Source organism: Salvelinus alpinus, chromosome 10, assembly GCF_045679555.1.
Source record: "Salvelinus alpinus chromosome 10, SLU_Salpinus.1, whole genome shotgun sequence".
Classification (NCBI taxonomy): Eukaryota; Metazoa; Chordata; class Actinopteri; order Salmoniformes; family Salmonidae; genus Salvelinus; species Salvelinus alpinus.
The window spans coordinates 64894883-64918202 of record NC_092095.1 but is presented as its reverse complement, the minus strand read 5'-3'; the positions used below and the strand labels follow the sequence as shown (position 1 = coordinate 64918202).

General features: G+C 46.0%; 1 protein-coding gene across 9 annotated transcripts in view; it reads left to right on the top strand.

Moving 5' to 3' along the window:
• LOC139532644 (microtubule-associated protein 2-like) overlaps window positions 1-23320 on the top strand; it is a 105815-nt gene that overhangs the window by 64489 nt on the left and 18006 nt on the right. For 3 of the 9 annotated variants that reach the window (XM_071330536.1, XM_071330539.1, XM_071330540.1), the window contains 4 exons: window positions 14113-14284; window positions 15026-15127; window positions 16174-16248; window positions 20147-23170. In XM_071330536.1, coding sequence (XP_071186637.1) covers window positions 14125-14284; window positions 15026-15127; window positions 16174-16248; window positions 20147-23170 — 3361 coding nt within the window. In that variant the 5' untranslated portion in view covers window positions 14113-14124. The remainder of the gene's footprint in view (window positions 1-14112; window positions 14285-15025; window positions 15128-16173; window positions 16249-20146; window positions 23171-23320) is intronic. The other 6 variants (XM_071330542.1, XM_071330541.1, XM_071330538.1 and 3 more) reach the window with 5 other exon arrangements.

The window sequence follows — 23320 nt, the reverse complement described above, 5'->3', positions numbered from 1 at the left end:
ATACCAGACCTGCTGTAATACCAGACCTGCTGTAATACCAGACCTGCTGTAATACCAGACCTGCTATAATACCAGACCTGCTGTAGTACCAGACCTGCTGTAATACCAGACCTGCTGTAATACCAGACCTGCTGTAATACCAGACCTGCTGTAATACCAGACCTGCTGTAATACCAGACCTGCTGTAATACCAGACCTGCTGTAGTACCAGACCTGCTGTAGTACCAGACCTGCTGTAATACCAGACCTGCTGTAATACCAGACCTGCTGTAATACCAGACCTGCTGTAGTACCAGACCTGCTGTAGTACCAGACCTGCTGTAATACCAGACCTGCTGTAGTACCAGACCTGCTGTAGTACCAGACCTGCTGTAATACCAGACCTGCCACCCCTCTCCAAACCACATTTTCAGGTCCATAAAGCAACCTTTGAATTAACTGGAACCGGGAAGCAGCAGCCCTCCTAGCCAGATGTACAAAACCTTGTCCCCCCTCCTCTTTTGACAAATACAAAACACTTTTTGGAACCCAATGATATTTATCCCAAAATAAATCTACAATAATTGCCTGTATCTCGGCCAGAAGGCCAGATGGTGTCTCTAAACATGACAACCGATGCCACAGTGCAGAGGCAACCACATTGTTAACAATAATAGTGTCCCCCCTACATGACACACGAGATAACAACCAATGCCATCTCCTCATCCTCTCTTCCACCATTACAACCCCCTCATTTACATGTTTTTCCATTGTCCCCTCATCCCCTAGGTACACTCCAAGATACTTAAAACTTCCCTTACACCATTCCAGCCCCCCTGGCAAAGTCATGGTCCTTCCAGACCATTTCCCAATCTGTAAAACACAACTTTTTTCCCCAATTGACCTTTGCAGAGGATATTCCCCTAAACCGATCAACCATGAGACTCAAACTATCCACCTCCACTTGATTTTTCACTAAAATAACTACATCATCAGCATAGGCTGAGAGACGAACAGGAGGAGTATCCCCTGAAAGGTACTGTACACCCCTTCAATGTGACATCTAATGCTATTTAGTTGTGGCTCTATAGCGATGGCATATAACATTCCCGACAAAGAACACCCCTGCCTAATTCCTCTACACACTTTAAAAGGAGCACTCAAGCCACCGTTAACTTTCAATACACTTTCAATGTCACCATATATCACCCTGATCATGGCAATAAAAACAGAGCTGAAACCAAACGCCTCAAAGGTGCACCATGGGTATTGATGTTTAACTCGGTCAAATGCCTTTTCCTGATCAACTGAAATGAGACCAGCATCCAACCCAACAGCCCTGGAGACGTCCACAACATCCAGAATCAGGGAAATGTTATCCCCTATCTGCCTGCCAGGAACACAGGAGGACTGGTCCGTATGATGTGAAATGTTATCCCCTATCTGCCTGCCGGGAACACAGGACTGGTCCGTATGATGTTAAATGTTATCCCCTATCTGCCTGCCGGGAACACAGAAGGACTGATCCGTATGTTGTGAAATGTTATCCCCTATCTGCCTGCCGGGAACACAGTAGGACTGGTCTGTATGATTTGCTCCATCTACTCCCTCAGCCTGATGGACAAAGCCTTGGACAGGATCTTATAATCAGTGCACATTAAGGCCACCGGCCTCCAGTTCTTCACCTTCCCAGTTCTTCACCTCACCCTTTTTTGGCAGTAGGGAGGACAGCCCGTCTGCAGCTAATCAGTAGTAACCCTCCGGTCAAACTAAAGCCCATCATTGCCCAGTGCCCTTCCATTTTCCAATGCAGTGTATAACTTCTGCAAAGACAATGGTTGCTCTAGGAACTGCTGTGTCACTGTTTTATCCTCTTTCTAATTCTACTAGTAGAGCTCAGCATAGAACTCTACTGTCCTCTTTCTAATTCCACTAGTAGAGCTCAGCATAGGACTCTACTGCCCTCTTTCTAATTCCACTAGTAGAGCTCAGCATAGAACTCTACTGTCCTCTTTCTAATTCCACTAGTAGAGCTCAGCATAGAACTCTACTGTCCTCTTTCTAATTCCACTAGTAGAGCTCAGCATAGAACTCTACTGTCCTCTTTCTAATTCCACTAGTAGAGCTCAGCATAGAACTCTACTGTCCTCTTTCTAATTCCACTTGTAGAGCTCAGCATAGAACTCTACTGTCCTCTTTCTAATTCCACTAGTAGAGCTCAGCATAGAACTCTACTGCCCTCTTTCTAATTCCACTAGTAGAGCTCAGCATAGAACTCTACTGCCCTCTTTCTAATTCCACTAGTAGAGCTCAGCATAGAACTCTACTGTCCTCTTTCTAATTCCACTAGTAGAGCTCAGCATAGAACTCTACTGCCCTCTTTCTAATTCCACTAGTAGAGCTCAGCATAGAACTCTACTGCCCTCTTTCTAATTCCACTAGTAGAGCTCAGCATAGGACTCTACTGCCCTCTTTCTAATTCCACTAGTAGAGCTCAGCATAGAACTATACTGCCCTCTTTCTAATTTCACTAGTAGATCTCAGCATAGAACTCTACTGCCCTCTTTCTAATTCCACTAGTAGAGCTCAGCATAGAACTCTACTGCCCTCTTTCTAATTCCACTAGTAGAGCTCAGCATAGAACTCTACTGTCCTCTTTCTAATTCCACTTGTAGAGCTCAGCATAGAACTCTACTGTCCTCTTTCTAATTCCACTAGTAGAGCTCAGCATAGAACTCTACTGCCCTCATTCTAATTCCACTAGTAGAGCTCAGCATAGAACTCTAATGCCCTCTTTCTAATTCCACTAGTAGAGCTCAGCATAGAATTCTACTGCCCTCATTCTAATTCCACTAGTAGAGCTCAGCATATAACTCTACTGTCCTCTTTCTAATTCCACTAGTAGAGCTCAGCATAGAACTCTACTGTCCTCTTTCTAATTCCACTAGTAGAGCTCAGCATAGAACTCTACTGTCCTCTTTCTAATTCCACTAGGGCTAGTGAGCTCCTGTCCAACAGCTGATTTGAGGCAATTAATAATTCTGCTTTGTTCATTATTTTTCTCTAAATCAAAGAAAAATTTGGATGAGGCATCCATTTCAGAGATTCCCTGAAACGTACTTCTCAGTTTCACCAATGCCCCCTGTGCTCTGATACCCAGCAGGTCTGCCAATGAGGCTTTTTTCCTCTTGAGGGCCTGAGTATGGCCTCGATCTCCTGTGGCCTCAACTAACGTCAGAATTTCCACTATTTCAGACTCTAAAGCGTTCATTGAACAAGGCAGTTAACCCACTGTTCCTAGGCCGTCATTGAAAATAAGAATTTGTTCTTAACTGACTTGCCTAGTCAAATAAAGGTCAAATAAAAAAATAAAAACAAATGATCTGATGATATCTCTGGTGACATTCATCGTGTATTTATTACAGAATTGTTGAATCTGGATTTTCCCTATATCCTACCACTGTTGAAGGGATACAAAACTGGCATTGTGAGACCTCCACCTCTCCCAGAAAAAACTAAAACATTTCCTGAAGTGAGCATCACTCAATAAAGTTATATTAAAATGCCAGTATGCACTTTTGGGTTTAACAACATTAATGTACACCTCCTATGTTATTAAACAATGTTATCAAAAGTTATCAAAAACCCACTGGGGTTTTATCACACTTGATTTAGGGAGCTGAGATTGATGCTCAAAACAATGAAACCTGTCTAACCTGGTCAGAGAGATGGTGTTCTCTCTCACATTAGACCATGTGTACTATCTCGTACCTCCATGTTGGCTCCAAACATCACACAGTGTTACAATAAAACCTGTCTAACCTAGTCAGAGAGATGGTGTTCTCTCTCACTTGGGCCCCTGTGTTCTCTTATACCTCCATGTTGGCTCCAAACATCACACAGTGTTACAATAAGACCTATCTAACCTGGTCAGAGAGATGGTGTTCTCTCTCACATTAGACCATGTGTTCTGTCTCGTACCTCCATGTTGGCTCCAAACATCACACAGTGTTACAATAAAACCTGTCTAACCTGGTCAGAGAGATGGTGTTCTCTCTCACTTGGGCCCCTGTGTTCTCTTATACCTCCATGTTGGCTCCAAACATCACACAGTGTTACAATAAAACCTGTCTAACCTGGTCAGAGAGATGGTGTTCTCTAGCACATTAGACCATGTGTTCTGTCTCGTGCCTCCATGTTGGCTCCGCCAAATATCACAGTTCATGTGTTACAATAAGGCGTTTTAAAAAAGTCCTTGAGGCTAAATGAGGTTCTTTGTGGTTTCTGTCTAAATCGCTGACTGTGCAGTTAAAATCCCCAGCAATAAATAAATCATCCTTAGTGTTACATTTCTCAATGGTATGTGATGTCTCTGCCACTACTGGGGCATATACATTTATATACACATAGTGATGTTTTCATACATAACTTTTAATAACCTTCCCTCAACTACCTCTTCAACCTCATATGACAAAGGCAAAACCCCTTTGAGAACAGGATAGCCACACCCCTACTTTTTGAGCTTTTATGACGACACGTCTCTCGCCCCATTTACGTTTAAAGAACAAATCATAAACTGCTCATGGCTGAAAAACAAATACAGAGAACGAGAAAGAAAACACATCTCTTTACAGAGTTACGGCTGTGACAGAACTCTTTAATTTCCTTTAGAATTTAAATCACTTGTCACTCTCGTAACAACTTTCTTGAGTCTAGCGATTTCAGGGCTTGTCAAACCTCTCCCCGTTATCAAAACCTTTGCTGATTTAATAAACAAATCACTTTCAGGGAAAACATATATTTCTTCCCTTTTGTCAATTTCAGAAATTGACGTAGCTTCTCAATCCCATACCTCCCTTCCACCCCATTTCTCTCACTATTTTGTTGTGATGCGTCAGGTGACTCCCTCTCGCTCCCCCATCTCTACAACCTGTTTATCCTCAACTGATTTATCATCTCTACTTCCTCTTAGAATTAGAACCTTCATCACCCCTTAAATTCTTCCTCTTAGAATTAGAACCTTCATCACCCCTTAAATTATTCCTCTTAGAATTAGAACCTTCATCACCCCTTAAATTCTTCCTCTTAATCATCGGTACTTTAAACACAGCTGCTTCATTTTCCATTGTTTCAATCTCCTCTTGAGCTGGAAAACACTTTAATTTTCCAGCACCGACTCAGCGACCCCAGTCGCAGTCTCACGTTCATCCCTTCGCGGTGGTGCATTACCTGCACCAGCGCTAGAGCTGCTACCGGGCTCTGCACGCTGGTTCTCGGGACAACAACGTACCACATGCCCCGCTCTTCCACAGCCAAAGCATTTCATTGATTCAGCAGAAGTGTAGAACACAATCAAACCCGTCAATCTTAAAACTAAACGCTAAATTCAGTTGGTCGGTGTCCTTCTTTAAAATCATGTGCACCTGTCTCCTATGAGACACGACATGTTTCAACAAAGGAGCTTTACGTCCAGAAATAACCTTATTAACTGTAGATACAAGTTGACACTGACGAGAGAACCCTCCCTCCAACACTTCATAGATACAAGTTGACCCTGACGAGAGAACTCTCCCTCCAACACTTCATAGATACAAGTTGACCCTGACGAGAGAACTCTCCCTCCAACACTTCATAGATACAAGTTGACCCTGATGAGAGAACTCTCCCTCCAACACTTCATAGATACAAGTTGACCCTGACGAGAGAACTCTCCCTCCAACACTTCATAGATACAAGTTGACCCTGACGAGAGAACTCTCCCTCCAACACTTCATAGATACAAGTTGACCCTGACGAGAGAACTCTCCCTCCAACACTTCATAGATACAAGTTGACCCTGACGAGAGAACTCTCCCTCCAACACTTCCTCTCTAAAGAATGGTGGCACATTAGAAAGTATAACTTTCTTCACCGGATTCATAAGAGGAAATACCGACGTCTGTGTCTCCCGCAATCCCTGACTGAGGGTTGACTACATCTAGTCTGTTCCCTGACTGAGGGTTGACTACATCTAGTCTGTTCCCTGACTGAGGGTTGACTACATCTAGTCTGTTCCCTGACTGAGGGTTGACTACATCTAGTCTGTTCCCTGACTGAGGGTTGACTACATCTAGTCTGTTCCCTGACTGAGGGTTGACTACATCTTGTCTGTTCCCTGACTGAGGGTTGACTACATCTTGTCTGTTCCCTGACTGAGGGTTGACTACATCTAGTCTGTTCCCTGACTGAGGGTTGACTACATCTAGTCTGTTCCCTGACTGAGGGTTGACTACATCTAGTCTGTTCCCTGACTGAGGGTTGACTACATCTAGTCTGTTCCCTGACTGAGGGTTGACTACATCTTGTCTGTTCCCTGACTGAGGGTTGACTACATCTAGTCTGTTCCCTGACTGAGGGTTGACTACATCTTGTCTGTTCCCTGACTGAGGGTTGACTACATCTTGTCTGTTCCCTGACTGAGGGTTGACTACATCTAGTCTGTTCCCTGACTGAGGGTTGACTACATCTAGTCTGTTCCCTGACTGAGGGTTGACTACAACTTGTCTGTTCCCTGACTGAGGGTTGACTACATCTAGTCTGTTCCCTGACTGAGGGTTGACTACATCTAGTCTGTTCCCTGACTGAGGGTTGACTACATCTAGTCTGTTCCCTGACTGAGGGTTGACTACATCTAGTCTGTTCCCTGACTGAGGGTTGACTACATCTAGTCTGTTCCCTGACTGAGGGTTGACTACATCTAGTCTGTTCCCTGACTGAGGGTTGACTACATCTTGTCTGTTCCCTGACTGAGGGTTGACTACATCTAGTCTGTTCCCTGACTGAGGGTTGACTACATCTAGTCTGTTCCCTGACTGAGGGTTGACTACATCTAGTCTGTTCCCTGACTGAGGGTTGACTACATCTAGTCTGTTCCCTGACTGAGGGTTGACTACATCTAGTCTGTTCCCTGACTGAGGGTTGACTACATCTAGTCTGTTCCCTGACTGATGGTTGACTACATCTTGTCTGTTCCCTGACTGAGGGTTGACTACATCTAGTCTGTTCCCTGACTGAGGGTTGACTACATCTTGTCTGTTCCCTGACTGAGGGTTGACTACATCTAGTCTGTTCCCTGACTGAGGGTTGACTACATCTAGTCTGTTCCCTGACTGAGGGTTGACTACATCTTGTCTGTTCCCTGACTGAGGGTTGACTACATCTTGTCTGTTCCCTGACTGAGGGTTGACTACATCTAGTCTGTTCCCTGACTGAGGGTTGACTACATCTAGTCTGTTCCCTGACTGAGGGTTGACTACATCTAGTCTGTTCCCTGACTGAGGGTTGACTACATCTTGTCTGTTCCCTGACTGAGGGTTGACTACATCTAGTCTGTTCCCTGACTGAGGGTTGACTACATCTAGTCTGTTCCCTGACTGAGGGTTGACTACATCTTGTCTGTTCCCTGACTGAGGGTTGACTACATCTAGTCTGTTCCCTGACTGAGGGTTGACTACATATTGTCTGTTCCCTGACTGATGGTTGACTACATCTAGTCTGTTCCCTGACTGAGGGCTGACTACATCTAGTCTGTTCCCTGACTGAGGGTTGACTACATCTAGTCTGTTCCCTGACTGAGGGTTGACTACATCTTGTCTGTTCCCTGACTGAGGGTTGACTACATCTAGTCTGTTCCCTGACTGAGGGCTGACTACATCTAGTCTGTTCCCTGACTGAGGGTTGACTACATCTTGTCTGTTCCCTGACTGATGGTTGACTACATATTGTCTGTTCCCTGACTGAGAGTTGACTACATCTTGTCTGTTCCCTGACTGATGGTTGACTACATCTTGTCTGTTCCCTGACTGAGAGTTGACTACATCTAGTCTGTTCCCTGACTGAGGGTTGACTACATCTTGTCTGTTCCCTGACTGAGGGTTGACTACATCTAGTCTGTTCCCTGACTGAGGGTTGACTACATCTTGTCTGTTCCCTGACTGAGGGTTGACTACATCTAGTCTGTTCCCTGACTGAGGGTTGACTACATCTTGTCTGTTCCCTGACTGAGGGTTGACTACATCTTGTCTGTTCCCTGACTGAGGGTTGACTACATCTAGTCTGTTCCCTGACTGAGGGTTGACTACATCTAGTCTGTTCCCTGACTGAGGGTTGACTACATCTTGTCTGTTCCCTGACTGAGGGTTGACTACATCTAGTCTGTTCCCTGACTGAGGGTTGACTACATCTAGTCTGTTCCCTGACTGAGGGTTGACTACATCTAGTCTGTTCCTTGACTGAGGGTTGACTACATCTAGTCTGTTCCCTGACTGAGGGTTGACTACATCTAGTCTGTTCCCTGACTGAGGGTTGACTACATCTTGTCTGTTCCCTGACTGAGGGTTGACTACATCTAGTCTGTTCCCTGACTGAGGGCTGACTACATCTAGTCTGTTCCCTGACTGAGGGTTGACTACATCTTGTCTGTTCCCTGACTGAGGGTTGACTACATCTAGTCTGTTCCCTGACTGAGGGCTGACTACATCTAGTCTGTTCCCTGACTGAGGGTTGACTACATCTTGTCTGTTCCCTGACTGAGGGTTGACTACATCTAGTCTGTTCCCTGACTGAGGGTTGACTACATATTGTCTGTTCCCTGACTGATGGTTGACTACATCTAGTCTGTTCCCTGACTGAGGGCTGACTACATCTAGTCTGTTCCCTGACTGAGGGTTGACTACATCTTGTCTGTTCCCTGACTGAGGTTTGACTACATCTAGTCTGTTCCCTGACTGAGGGTTGACTACATCTTGTCTGTTCCCTGACTGAGGGTTGACTACACCTAGTCTGTTCCCTGACTGAGGGTTGACTACATCTAGTCTGTTCCCTGACTGATGGTTGACTACATATTGTCTGTTCCCTGACTGAGAGTTGACTACATCTTGTCTGTTCCCTGACTGATGGTTGACTACATCTTGTCTATTCCCTGACTGAGAGTTGACTACATCTAGTCTGTTCCCTGACTGAGGGTTGACTACATCTTGTCTGTTCCCTGACTGAGGGTTGACTACATCTAGTCTGTTCCCTGACTGAGGGTTGACTACATCTAGTCTGTTCCCTGACTGAGGGTTGACTACATCTTGTCTGTTCCCTGACTGAGGGTTGACTACATCTAGTCTGTTCCCTGACTGAGGGTTGACTACATCTAGTCTGTTCCCTGACTGAGGGTTGACTACATATTGTCTGTTCCCTGACTGATGGTTGACTACATCTAGTCTGTTCCCTGACTGAGGGTTGACTACATCTTGTCTGTTCCCTGACTGAGGTTTGACTACATCTAGTCTGTTCCCTGACTGAGGGTTGACTACATCTAGTCTGTTCCCTGACTGAGGGTTGACTACATCTAGTCTGTTCCCTGACTGAGGGTTGACTACATCTAGTCTGTTCCCTGACTGAGGGTTGACTACATCTAGTCTGTTCCCTGACTGAGGGTTGACTACATCTAGTCTGTTCCCTGACTGAGGGTTGACTACATCTAGTCTGTTCCCTGACTGAGGGTTGACTACATCTAGTCTGTTCCCTGACTGAGGGTTGACTACATCTAGTCTGTTCCCTGACTGAGGGTTGACTACATCTAGTCTGTTCCCTGACTGAGTGTTGACTACATCTAGTCTGTTCCCTGACTGAGGGTTGACTACATATTGTCTGTTCCCTGACTGATGGTTGACTACATCTAGTCTGTTCCCTGACTGAGGGTTGACTACATCTAGTCTGTTCCCTGACTGATGGTTGACTACATCTAGTCTGTTCCCTGACTGAGGGTTGACTACATCTAGTCTGTTCCCTGACTGAGGGTTGACTACATCTGATGATGTGGGGAATCACAGATAATGAGAGCTGTGGTCTCCCTGCCATGTGCAGATGGGCGAGGTGTGTGTGTGTGTGTGTGTGTGTGTGTGTGTGTGTGTGTGTGTGTGTGTGTGTGTGTGTGTGTGTGTGTACTTAGAAGCCTGTCTGGCCCATCTGTGGGATCCCAGCTGACTCGTAGGGCCTGTTACCATGGTAACCATCTCCTTATGGTGTCTGTGTGTGTGTGTGTTGACTCTTGTCATTTTGGTCTCTCCACTGGATCATAATATGCATGATTCTTACTGCTAAGGCGAGAGGGCACGAGACAAATCAAATCTGTTTCTCTTTAAACTCCCAACTGAATTGTAAAGGCTGCAGAGCCCAGTTAATGTGTTTGTTATTTACAATACTGAGTGGCTGAAATAAAGCCTGTCTGCCTTCCCATTCCTCTACCCTTCTCCAGAAGTATGCATTCCTCTACCCTTCTCCAGAAGTATGCATTCCTCTACCCTTCTCCAGAAGTATGCATTCCTCTACCCTTCTCCAGAAGTATGCATTCCTCTACCCTTCTCCAGAAGTATGCATTCCTCTACCCTTCTCCAGAAGTATGCATTTAAAAGCATTGGATTGGTGCAAGCATGGCTTGAGGTAGTTTTACCCGTTTACCTCACAAGAGTTCATTCCGTTTAGCTCCTTGAGGGGAAGTATACAAGAGCAGACATGAGGAGAAGGGCAGCGAATCAGACTGTAGCCCTTGTTGTTGTTGATTTGAGCATGTTAGGGTTGAGAGTGAGACAGGTGGTCCATGTTCCGCACAGCCTTATGAAGACTTGTGATGGGTTTAGTCCTTCTATACTAGTCCTTCTCTGGATGTCCCCTTCATTCACCCTACATTACCCCCTTCCTCAAACATAACCCCCTTCCTCAAACATTACCCCCTTCCTCAAACATAACCCCCTTCCTCAAACATAACCCCCTTCCTCAAACATAAACCCCTTCCTCAAACATAACCCCCTTCCTCAAACATAACCCCCTTCCTCAAACATAACCCCCTTCCTCAAACATTACCCCCTTCCTCAAACATAAACCCCTTCCTCAAACATAACCCCCTCACTCAAACATAACCCCCTCACTCAAACATAACCCCTTCCTCAAACATAAACCCCTTCCTCAAACATAACCCCCTCACTCAAACATAACCCCCTTCCTTAAACATAACCCCCTTCCTCAAACATAACCCCCTTCCTCAAACATAACCCCTTCCTCAAACATAACCCCCTTCCTCAAACATAACCCCCTTCCTCAAACATAACCCCCTCACTCAAACATAACCCCCTCACTCAAACATAACCCCCTTCCTCAAACATAACTCCCTTCCTCAAACATAACCCCCTTCCTCAAACATAACCCCCTCACTCAAACATAACCCCCTCAATCAAACATAACCCCCTTCCTCAAACATAACCCCCTTCCTCAAACATAACCCCCTTCCTCAAACATAACTCCCTTCCTCAAACATAACCCCGTCCTCAAACATAACCCCCTTCCTCAAACATAACTCCCTTCCTCAAACATAACCCCCTTCCTCAAACATAACCTCCTTCCTGAACATTACCCCCTTCCTCAAACATAACCCCCTTCCTCAAACATAACCCCTTCCTCAAACATAACCCCCTTCCTAAAACATAACCCCTTCCTCAAACATAACCCCCTTCCTCAAACATAACCCCTTCCTCAAACATAACCCCCTTCCTCAAACATAACTCCCTTCCTCAAACATAACCCCTTCCTCAAACATAACCCCCTTCCTCAAACATAACTCCCTTCCTCAAACATAACCCCCTTCCTCAAACATAACCTCCTTCCTGAACATTACCCCCTTCCTCAAACATAACCCCCTTCCTCAAACATAAACCCCTTCCTCAAACATAACCCCCTTCCTCAAACATAACCCCCTTCCTCAAACATAAACCCCTTCCTCAAACAACTTCCTTCCTGAACATAACCCCCTTCCTCAAACATAACCCCCTTCCTCAAACATAACTCCCTTCCTCAAACATAACCCCCTTACTCAAACATAACCCCCTTCCTCAAACATAACCCCCTTCCTCAAACATAAACCCCTTCCTCAAACATAACCCCCTCACTCAAACATAACCCCCTTCCTCAAACATAACCCCCTTCACTCAAACATAACCCCCTTCCTCAAACATAACCCCCTCACTCAAACATAACCCCCTTCCTCAAACATAACCCCTTCCTCAAACATAACCCCCTCACTCAAACATAACCCCCTTCCTCAAACATAAACCCCTTCCTCAAACATAACCCCCTTCCTCAAACATAACCCCTTCCTCAAACATAACCCCCTCACTCAAACATAACCCCCTTCCTCAAACATAAACCCCTTCCTCAAACATAACCCCCTTCCTCAAACATAACTCCCTTCCTCAAACATAACCTCCTTCGTGAACATAACCCCCTTCCTCAAACATAACTCCCTTCCTCAAACATAACCTCCTTCCTGAACATAACCCCCTTCCTGAACATAACCCCCTTCCCAATGGAGGCTGCTGAGGGGAGGACGGCTCATAATAATGGCTGGAATGGAGCGAATTAAATGGTATCAAACATGGTTTCTATGTGTTTGAGGTATCAAACATGGTTTCTATGTGTTTGAGGTATCAAACATGGTTTCTATGTGTTTGAGGTATCAAACATGGTTTCTATGTGTTTGAGGTAGAAAACATGGTTTCTATGGTTTCTATGTGTTTGAGGTATCAAACATGGTTTCTATGTGTTTGAGGTATCAAACATGGTTTCTATGTGTTTGAGGTATCAAACATGGTTTCTATGTGTTTGAGGTATCAAACATGGTTTCTATGTGTTTGAGGTATCAAACATGGTTTCTATGTGTTTGAGGTATCAAACATGGTTTCTATATGTTTGATACCATTTATTCGCTCCATTCCAGCCATTATTATGAGCCGTGGAATGAGCCATTCCACTCATTCCATTCCAGCCATTACCACGAGTCTGTTCTCCCCGATTAAGGTGCCACCAACCTCCTGTGCCCTCCCTCACAGGCCTCTGTCCCTGTCTCACCCAGTGGGATGTGGGATGTTGAGCAGAGGCAAGGCCATATAGTCTACGTGCTGGTTGAGCTCAAACTGGTGCCATACCTCGATATAGTGACAGATTTCCAGACCCTTTCCTGTTGCCTACCCCTGCCTTAGGCCCTAGGTATGCCAAGTATGTGCCAGGCAGATTCTATACTGAGGACACTAGGAAGTGTCCCTTTGTGCCTGATAGAGGCTTGGTGTGGGGGTTGTGCAATACTGCATTGTCATTTACTGATGGATTTGAGCTGCCAGTCTTTTTATTGCTTTAACCTTTTATATTTTCTCTCTCTCTCTCTCTCTCTCTCTCTCTCTCTCTCTCTCTCTCTCTCTCTCTCTCTCTCTCTCTCTCTCTCTCTCTCTCTCTCTCTCTCTCTCTCTCTCACTCTCTCTGTCTCTCTCTCTCTCTCTCTCTCTCTCTCTCTCTCTCTCTCTCTCTCTCTCTCTCTCTCTCTCTCTCTCTCTCTCTCTCAATTCAATTCAATTCAATTCAAGGGGCTTTATTGGCATGGGAAACATGTGTTAACATTGCCAAAGCAAGTGAGGTAGATATTATACAAAAGTGAAATAAACAATATAAATTAACAGTAAACATTACACATACAGAAGTTTCAAAACAATAAAGACATTACAAATGTTATATTATATATATACAGTGTTGTAACAATGTACAAATGGTTAAAGCACACAAGTTAAAATAAATAAGCATAAATATGGGTTGTATTTACAATGGTGTTTGTTCTTCACTGGTTGCCCTTTTCTTGTGGCAACAGGTCACAAATCTTGCTGCTGTGATGGCACACTGTGGAATTTCCCCCAGTAGATATGGGAGTTTATCAAAATTGGATTTGTTTTCAAATTCTTTGTGGATCTGTGTAATCTGAGGGAAATATGTCTCTCTAATCTCTCTCTCTCTCTCTCTCTCTCTCTCTCTCTCTCTCTCTCTCTCTCTCTCTCTCTCTCTCTCTCTCTCTCTCTCTCTCTCTCTCTCTCTCTCTCTCTTCATCTCTCTCGCTCTCTCTCTCTCTCTCTCTCTCTACCTCTCTCTCTATCTCTCTCTCTATTTCTCACCCTCCCTCTCCTCCATCTTCCTCTCTCTCTACCGCTACCCCCTATCTCTCACCCCCCTCTTCCTCTTCCCTCCCCCCCTCTCTCTCTGCCCCCACTCCTTCCCCCTTTCTTTCCTCTCCAGTGTCTAGTTGTCATGGCAGACAGTCGGCAGCCCGAGGACAACAGCTCCTCTCACTGGGCTCCTCCCACTAACGGAGCCCAGGACCAGTCAGCTGCCCTCGCTGGCCACGGAGAGAACGGCTTCACCTCTTACAGAGAGAACGGCTATCACGGAGGACACGCTGCGACAGCAGGTGAGAGAGCACTGGGGGGGCCTGGCCACATGTTAACTGAATCGGTGGGTGTTACCATGCAGCCTCGTTGAGGTTTGCTTGAGCCCCTGAGGGAAATAGCTGGAGCTGTATCCCTACAGGGTTTTAGGGACCTCGTTGGAGTTGGTGGTTTACCTGTAGACGTGTGTATAGTAGGCTGATTCTATGATTACAGTAAGACTTGCTGATAAAGAAGGATGTGACTGTGTAAAGGACTGGCTTTGTCCTTCAGGTTGAGTTTACTGTAACAGAGTAGCACATTGGCATGGTCCTAAAGGACTGGCATGGTCCTTCAGGTTGGGTTTACTGTAACAGAGTAGCACATTGGCATGGTCCTAAAGGACTGGCATGGTCCTTCAGGTTGGGTTTACTGTAACAGAGTAGCACATTGGCATGGTCCTAAAGGACTGGCTTTGTCCAAGTGACTAACCCCTCTATAGGGTCTCCTAAGGTTTCCACCACTCTAGTAATTAACTGAGCCGCAGGTGGCCCAGGGCACCTTTTAGGGACCTGGACATGGTTAAATAAGATGGCGTTCTTCAGTGACGTATGAAGTCATTCAGTGACAGAGGTTAGAGCAGGTGTTTGTGTGCTTGTGCATGTGTCTCAATGTTTGTTTGTCTGCGTGTCTGGCTGTGTGTGTGTGTGTCTGTGTCTGCAATTCTGCTTGTATATGTGTGTGTGTCTGCGTTTCTATACGTGTGTGTGTGTGTCCGCGTGCAGAGCAAGTGTCAGCCCGTATAGTTGAGAAGGTGACAGCAGAGGCGGTGGCCGTGCTCAAGCAGGAGCAGGACAAGCAGGACTCGACTAGGAGACTGTCCTCAGGTAGGCCTTAATGACAGAGTTCCCTACAATACCTTCTTTCACACTACTGAGCAGAGCCGTGGCAGGTCGGTGCGATAGGTGTGAAAAGGGTATGACACACTAGCATCACACTGATAGCCTCATACCAGGCTACAGTAACCAACTTACGCTGGCCCCCGTGAGTGGCATGGGACATACTGCAGCGTAAGGTAAGGTGTCTGTCAAGCCTGCTTCCCTGGCTGTAGAATGACATCATCATTGTGCTGTTGATGCCGTTTGGCTGTTAGGATAGTCTTTAGCTGTGACTGCCGTTTTGCCGGTGCTCTCTGCCGCTTGTTAAAGCTACAGTCTGGGTTTGGTACATCCATCTACACATCCATTCCAGAGGGGTTACATTCCCCCGTCCTAATCCCTCAGATGTAGTACCAGAACAGAAGTGGCACCATTTAGCTGTTTTTTCTAATCCCAGACTGTAGCTTTAAACCAATGTTATTCGGGCTGTTACAGGTCATAGGACTATGACACGCATACTGACTGACAACAATTGCATTGACTTACTAGCGAGTACAACATGCATTCTAAATATGGGCTCAGTAACTTGCATCTTCAATATCCTCAATGTCTTCAATATATTCAGAATCTGTTCTGCCTCAATAGAGTCTATTCAGAAAATTGTTGAGCACTGTTTATCTTTTCTCTCAGTCTGAATGGGAGATTCTCGGCCTACAGTGACTCAGCGAAAACACCCGTCCTATTAAGCCAATCAGAGAGGCTCAGACCAGGGGGCTTGAGGCTGTGGCCCAAATGGCACACTGGTCCCTATGTAGTGCACTACATTTGACCAGGGCCCATCTGGAGAAATAGCGTGCCATTTGGGATGCAGCCTAAATGTGCTGCTACGTAGCTCTCCCACACAACAGAACATCCCCCCAGCCGGACAACACACTCCCCAGAGACACACACACACACATACGTACAATACAGCCACAGCGCTGTTGGTGTGGTTTGTTGTGTATCTTCCCTCCATCCATGTGTTGTCTACCCTGTCTGTCTCTTTCCCTTCACAGTGGAGGACTCTGCCAACCTGCCTCCCTCCCCTCCCCCTTCTCCTTCGGCAGAGCAGATCGGACCCATGGAGCAAGGTATGCACACAGAAGCTTGTCCACGTGCACAAACACTCAAGAACACACACGCAAGCAAGCACGCACACACACACACACACACACACACACACCCCTGAGACAGGCTGAGAGGATGAGTGTATGTGTGCGTGACAGGAGTGATAGGTGTATATCAGTTGGGAGGTAACACACTCACACACCTTACCTTCCTCTGGGTGTCGATGATGCATGATGGGGCTCTTCTCCTCCTTCCTCTTTCTTTCCTTCTTTATTCATCTTAGCCGTGTCTTTCCTTCTTTCTTCATCTTAGCCGTGTCTTTCCTTCTTTCTTCATCTTAGCCGTGTCTTTCCTTCTTTCTTCATCTTAGCCGTGTCTTTCCTTCTTTCTTCATCTTAGCCGTGTCTTTCCTTCTTTCTTCATCTTAGCCGTGTCTTTCCTTCTTTCTTCATCTTAGCCGTGTCTTTCCTTCTTTATTCATCTTAGCCGTGTCTTTCCTTCGCATGGGTCAACTGGTACTGGTTTCCCCCTGTCTGTGTGTCTGTGTTTCGCTTGTCACTAGCCGGCTACCACCCGGTGACTCAACCTTGCACTGGTCACTTTAATAATGTTTACATACTGTTTTACCCATTTCATATGGATATATTGTATTCTAGTCAAGGCCATTCTATTAAACTATTGCTGTACATATACTATTCTATCCTACGTATTCTACAGATTACTACATATTCTATCCATATACTGTCCATAATGTCTATACATCCCATCACATTTATATATATATATACAGTACCAGTCAAAAGTTTGGAAACACCTACTCATTCCAGGGTTTTTCTTTATTTTTACTATTTTCTACTTTGTAGAATAATAGTGAAGACATCAAAACTATGAAATAACACATATGGAATCATGTAGTAACCAAAAAAGTGTTAAACATATCAAAATATATTTTAGATTTTAGATTCTTCAAAGTAGCCACCGTTTGCCTTGATGACAGCTTTGCACACGCAGCTCAGAGCAGTAGGCTTGCACTGTACCCTAACACTGCACCATAACACTGTACCCTAACACTGCACCATAACACTGTACCCTAACACTGCACCATAACACTGTACCCTTAATGTGTCTGGTCTGTGTAGAATCACCTGTGAACCATGCATGGTTGATCTCTCGGTTTCCCTTACCTGTCACCCCTCACCCAATCTCCTAGACTCTACCCACCATCTTTCTGTAAATGTACACCTCCTTCTCTCTCTCTTTCTCTCTCTCTCTCTCTCTCTCTCTCTCTCTCTCTCTCTCTCTCTCTCTCTCTCTCTCTCTCTCTCTCTCTCTCTCTACCTCTCTCTACCTCTCTCTCTCTCTCTCTCTCTCTCTCTCTCTCTCTCTCTCTCTCTCTCTCTCTCTCTCTCTCTCTCTCTCTCTCTCTCTCTCTCTCTCTCTCTCTCTCTCTCTCTCTCTCTACCTCTCTCTCTCTCTACCTCTCTCTCTGTCTCTGTCTCTCTCTCTCTCTCTCTCTCTCTACCTCTCTCTACCTCTCTCTCTCTACCTCTCTCTCTCTACCTCTCTCTCTCTACCTCTCTCTCTCTCTGTCTCTCTCTCTCTCTCTGTCTCTCTCTCTCTCTCTCTCTCTCTCTTTTTTTTCTCTCTCTCTCTCTCTCTCTCTCTCTCTGTCTCTCTCTCTCTCTTTCTCTCTCTCTCCTCTCTCTCTCTCTCTTTCTTGCTGCTCTCCCCTTTTGTGTTTCTCACCTGTTTATTTACACTTGCTGTAGATGACATCACGGCTTTCAGCTCTCCTCACAGCACCGACCAGTAACAACACACACGCTAACTATTACCCCCACATAATGCTGGCCTCTGTGTTACGCTGCATGGAATTCCAACTGAGCACATCTTTGGTACATACTTCTAAACTTACCAGACCAGGTATTTCATTTGAGGGTCCTTTCATGAATTTACCTGTAATTGCAGGAATACTTGCAGAAGATCACTACAATTAATGTATTGATTTGTGTCTGCATGCTTTAAAGATACATTTTAATTGTGTTAGAATGTTTACAAAAACACCACATTTTATAGCCACATTATAATGTAGGTCATTGCCTCCGACAGAGTTGAAAGTGCCTCACCGGTGTTATCCTATTGTGTAGTAAGCCCTGTCTGTGTTATCCTATTGTGTAGTAAGCCCTGTCTGTGTTATCCTATTGTGTAGTAAGCCCTGTCTGTGTTATCCTATTGTGTAGTAAGCCCTGTCTGTGTTATCCTATTGTGTAGTGAGCCCTGTCTGTGCTATCCATGTCCATCTCCCTGTCCTGTCCCTGTCTTCCCCTTCCCAAAGAGGAGAGACTAGAGGTTGTCCCTACTCCCCCTGAGGAGGAGGAGAAGGAGGAGGAGGTGGAGGTTACCCAAGTCTCAGCAGCTCCTGAGGAGGAGTACCCAGGTCAACAGGGGGAGGATTCTGATCAGCAGCCCACAGACATGCTCTTAGAGCATGTTGATATTGTAAGCGAGCCCCAGGCTTTGCCCTGTCCGCAGGCCGAGACTCATAAAGTCCTCAACGGGGGAGGAATCCACCAGGCTGAGTTGGATAAACCATCAGAGGAAGGTGTGTGTGTCTGTGTGCGTGTGTGTCTGTGTGTGTGTGTGTGTGTGTGTGTGTGTGTGTGTGTGTGTGTGTGTGTGTGTGTGTGTGTGTGTGTGTGTGTGTGTGTGTGTGTGTGTGTGTGTGTGTGTGTGTGTCTGTGTGCCTGTGTGCGTGTGTCTGTGTGCGTGTGTGTCTGTGTGTGTGTGTGTGTGTGTGTGTGTGTGTGTGTGTGTGTGTGTGTGTGTGTGTGTGTGTGTGTGTGTGTGTGTGGCGTGTGTGTGTGTGTGGCGTGTGCACACGTGCATGTTTTTACTGTTTGTGTGTGTATCCCACATCGCATGTTTTCCTCTTCTCTATAGTCTGTTTTCAAGGCTGTGATGTGGATCTAGCTTTGTTGTGCTACTAGTTTCTTAGCTGTTGCTGCTGCTACAATGTGAACACATAATAGCACATTGATTTCTTATTGCATAAGCAGTCAATTCATTTTGTGCTTTCATCATTGATCGAACATTTTTTCCCCAACTGGCCCCCAGTTCACTTTTGAACTCATTGCTAAGTGTTTTTGCCAGCTACATTGCAAATGAGACGGTAAATGTTTTGAATGTCAGGTGTATTGTATTGATTCATTGCGAATCTGTTTTTTCCCCCCGTGGGGTTTTGCGTTTGGCTTTGGTACATTGTCTGTGTTCAATTGTGTCTCTGTATTATTTGCATTCAGTTTCATGTTGCTGTCATTTCATCTGACGTCAATGTAAACCAGCAATAATGTAGGAAGTACTAGATACAGGACCGTTTTCCAATGATCTCTATTCTACATCTCTGACACTGAGTTATACTCACTGAGTTATATTCACCTTCATTGATTGAACATTTCTACATTTTCATCCTTTAATAAGATCTTCCTAAACATTTACTCGTCTTAGTTTGTAGTTAGAATCAATATCATAAAATGTGATTTGTATATAGTCGATATGAAACATGTTACATGCATTGTATCCTCTATTCATTCAGCACATAGGCTATCCTCGCACAAGGCAGCACAGTAATTCAAGTTTACTTAAAGTGCCAATATCTTCTTGAATATTTCAGATTCATTCTAAATATCCTATGTCATTCAAATCATGCTCTTCATTCAGTCATTCTGTTCCTGCACACCATCCCAGTGTCATGGAACTGAACTGTGCTGCAATCATGCTCCCAGTGGCCAGAGATAGTATTGCTGTGTGCCCTACATTGTGCTTGATGGACAGCTATCCATATGAAGAGGGCTTGTCTGTGCTGGCTGTAGCATGTGGACACTGCAAAGAAAGAAAGAGCGCTGAGCTAGTGTAACTCATCAGCAGCACAGACCGCTGCAGATTTACTTCCAGACCTGCCGGTGAACCCAGAGAAGCCTCGTTCCGACAATCCTGCCATGGCAGAGGAGCATCCACAGGGGGCTCCCCCTCCGCAGAGCCCGGTGGCCCCCAGCACAGAGAGAGAAACACCTGAGGGAGCAGAGAGCACTGTGTCCATCGCTGACTCCTCCACTGGTTCCCCCCAAAACAAATCTCTAACAGATCCTACCCCCACAGAACCCGAGAAGACGGTTCAGCCTTTAGTGGAACCAGAAAAGGGGCAAGGGACTGGAAGTACCACTAGTGTGGTTCCTGAGATAAAATACCTTCCGGAGCCCAAGACCACGGCTGAGAAACAGCCCTCGGTTGAAGAGCTCGACTCAGTTCCTCTTTCAGTTGGATATGAGCCCCTGAAAGATTACATTGAGGAAGAGGAGGAAAATGATGATTATGTTACACCCAGTAAGTCAGCAAACCTTGAGAGCGTTCGTGAGGAGAAAGAGATAAAACCAGAGAAAACTGAGAAAAGAATGCTGAGTCTAGGACAATCGACCGCCAGGCCATTGTCATTTGAGACTGAGAAGATTGAAGAGACTCCTCAAAGTAATGTCAGTGACGGAGAAAACCCAAAGCAGGAGGCACACATATCTGCTGCAGACAGTCTAAAAGACAAGCAGAGTTCGGAAGATAAGTCTGGAGTTGCTTCAAAAGATGAGTCCGGTATGACGGCCTACTTTGAGACCTCTACACAAAGGGATACTGAAAAACCAGGAGAACGTGGTGAGGGTTACTATGAGCTCAGTGCTGTCAGCCAGAAGAAGCCCTCAGAGGAGGTTCTGGGGGCCGATTCAAACATTAAAATAAGTCATTCAGCACCAGAACAGACAAAATCCAGCATAACGTTGATGAGTGACAGTGCCATGGACAAGCTAGAGGATCTCCCTAAGAGGAAGGATGTGTGTACTAGGCTGTCACCTGGCAAATTGTCATTGGAGCACAGAAGTCTTTCTCTGAATTTTGCTATTGGCTCAATGGGTCAAGCAGGAGAGCAAAACCAGTCGAAGCTCTCATCTCTTACAGAGGTCTCTTCCGGAAGCCTGGATGAAACCACAGGCTACCTTCCTGTAACCACCCCATTAGTAACATTAGAGAGACAGTTACTTCCTGTGACTCCAGAGATAGCTCTCCCAGTCCCTACCACTGAAACCTCCACTGATCTACCTGAAGACACCACCTCTAAGACAATGTGTTCTCCAGAGTTGTCACTCTCCCCCATGAAGCAACACTACACCCATTTGAACGACCCATCCAATGACCTTCCTGAGATGCTGGACCTAGCCGGTGTTAAGCCCAAACCCACCCTGGAGAAGAGGGAGCTGGACCAGCATAATAGAAGGAGGTCTGTCCCTGCCTGTCCATCTGCTGCTCTGGTGGGCAGTTCTCTGGCCAAGCTGGTGCTGGGGAACCAGCAGACGCACAGGGTGGTGGGTGGAGAGGAGAGCCAGCAGGAGGAGCGTGGTTACTGCGTGTTTAGTGAGTACTCTGGTCCCATGCCCTCGCCTGCCGATCTGCACAGCCCAGTGGGCTCCCCACACCAACGGTTCCCCACAGTGACTGAAGGGGACAGTGACGAGGAACTGGGAGCCATTGCGGAAGAGGGCGAGCAAAAGCTGGCACCGCAAAAAACAAACCAGGCAGAGGAATCGGTTGAAGGAACGGTTATGCCAACTTTGGTGCTTGAAAGAGCTGTCACGGCAGGTGTCAAACCGGATCGTCTGAGGATCCCTGTGGCTCCATCCAAAGACAAACTGACAGAGTTCCGGCTGGAGAGCGGTCTTCCTGGGGACATCAAAACCCAAGCCATTCCTGAGGTAGAGTTGGAGCAGGACCTCTCCAGAGAAGCGTCCCCCATCCCACCAGACTTTGCATTTACTTTTGCCACTGAGGTGAAGGACGCCAAGCTTTTTGCGACCCCTGAGTCTCCAGCAAAAAAGGCTGCCACTGTGGAGGGAACCAAAGTTGAGGAAGCCACAGCAGAAGTCAAAGTAGAGGTGATGTCAGCAAGGATTGGGAAGAGTCAGAAGACTGGTCTTAAAAAGCCAGAGATGGAGAAAGTGGAGGAGAACTCAGACCCAGACCATCAGAATGCTGTTGAAGACTTACAGCCAAAGGATGTTCGAGGCCTGGAGAGAGAAAAGAAAAAAGAACCCATGACATCATCACCAGAATCATTAGTGGAGATCATCAATGCGCAGGAGAAGAAGCGTGAAAGTGAACCAGAGGTGTCAACAGTACCAGCGAAGGCTGTCGTTCCAAAAGAAGAGGCCAAGACCAAAGCTGAAGAAACATTACCAACACCCTCTAACGTGAGCACTGCAGATGTGGAGGAAGCCACAGAGCAACTAGAAGAGAAAAGTCCAGAGAAAAGTGTTTCTGGAAGTTCTCCAGTTATAGTCATACCTCAGGCACAAGTTGAGGAAGAGGAGGAGGAAGACGATATAGAAGTAGCTGAGGAAGTCTTGGAGGAAGTTGAAGGCCCTCCTGTGCTCCTCAAGGAGAAAGAGCAAGAGAGTCACCCTGTGGAGAAGCAGGAGGAGGTGGCAGAAGAGGTGAGGGTGGTGGGTGGGGCGGAGGAGGTGATTGTTGAAAATCCCCAAAATTTGGAGTCTGCTGTTGCTGGTGATGACGAATCATGTGATGCTACTGCCCCAACCATTGATGAAGGGGATTATGCCGATCGCATCTCTCATCTATCTGCCTGCTCTGAAAACGACCAGCCACAAACCCTCGATGGAAAGGAGGCAGAGAAAGAGGAGAATAAAGTGGAGGATAAAGAAGGGGTGGTGCTGCAGGAGGAGGAGGAGTCCGCTGAAGTGGGGCAGGAAGTTGAGATGAAGGCTTCCAGTCGTGAGGAGACGGAGACCTCAGACGTACTGCAGAGCCAGACTAACGAGACCACCGCTCACGACGAGACCACCATGGACATCTCCATGTTAGACAGCGAGAGTGGCTGGGTGGACTCACAAGGTAGTAGTCCCAAAATGTGCATGCAATTATAACAATGTAAATGCAAAATGTTAGCTTCCCATGTTTTTGCTTGTGTAACTCACACAACAACAAACAAGCGTTTTAACTGGACTATGAACAACAATACACAATCTATATGGTGGAAATCTT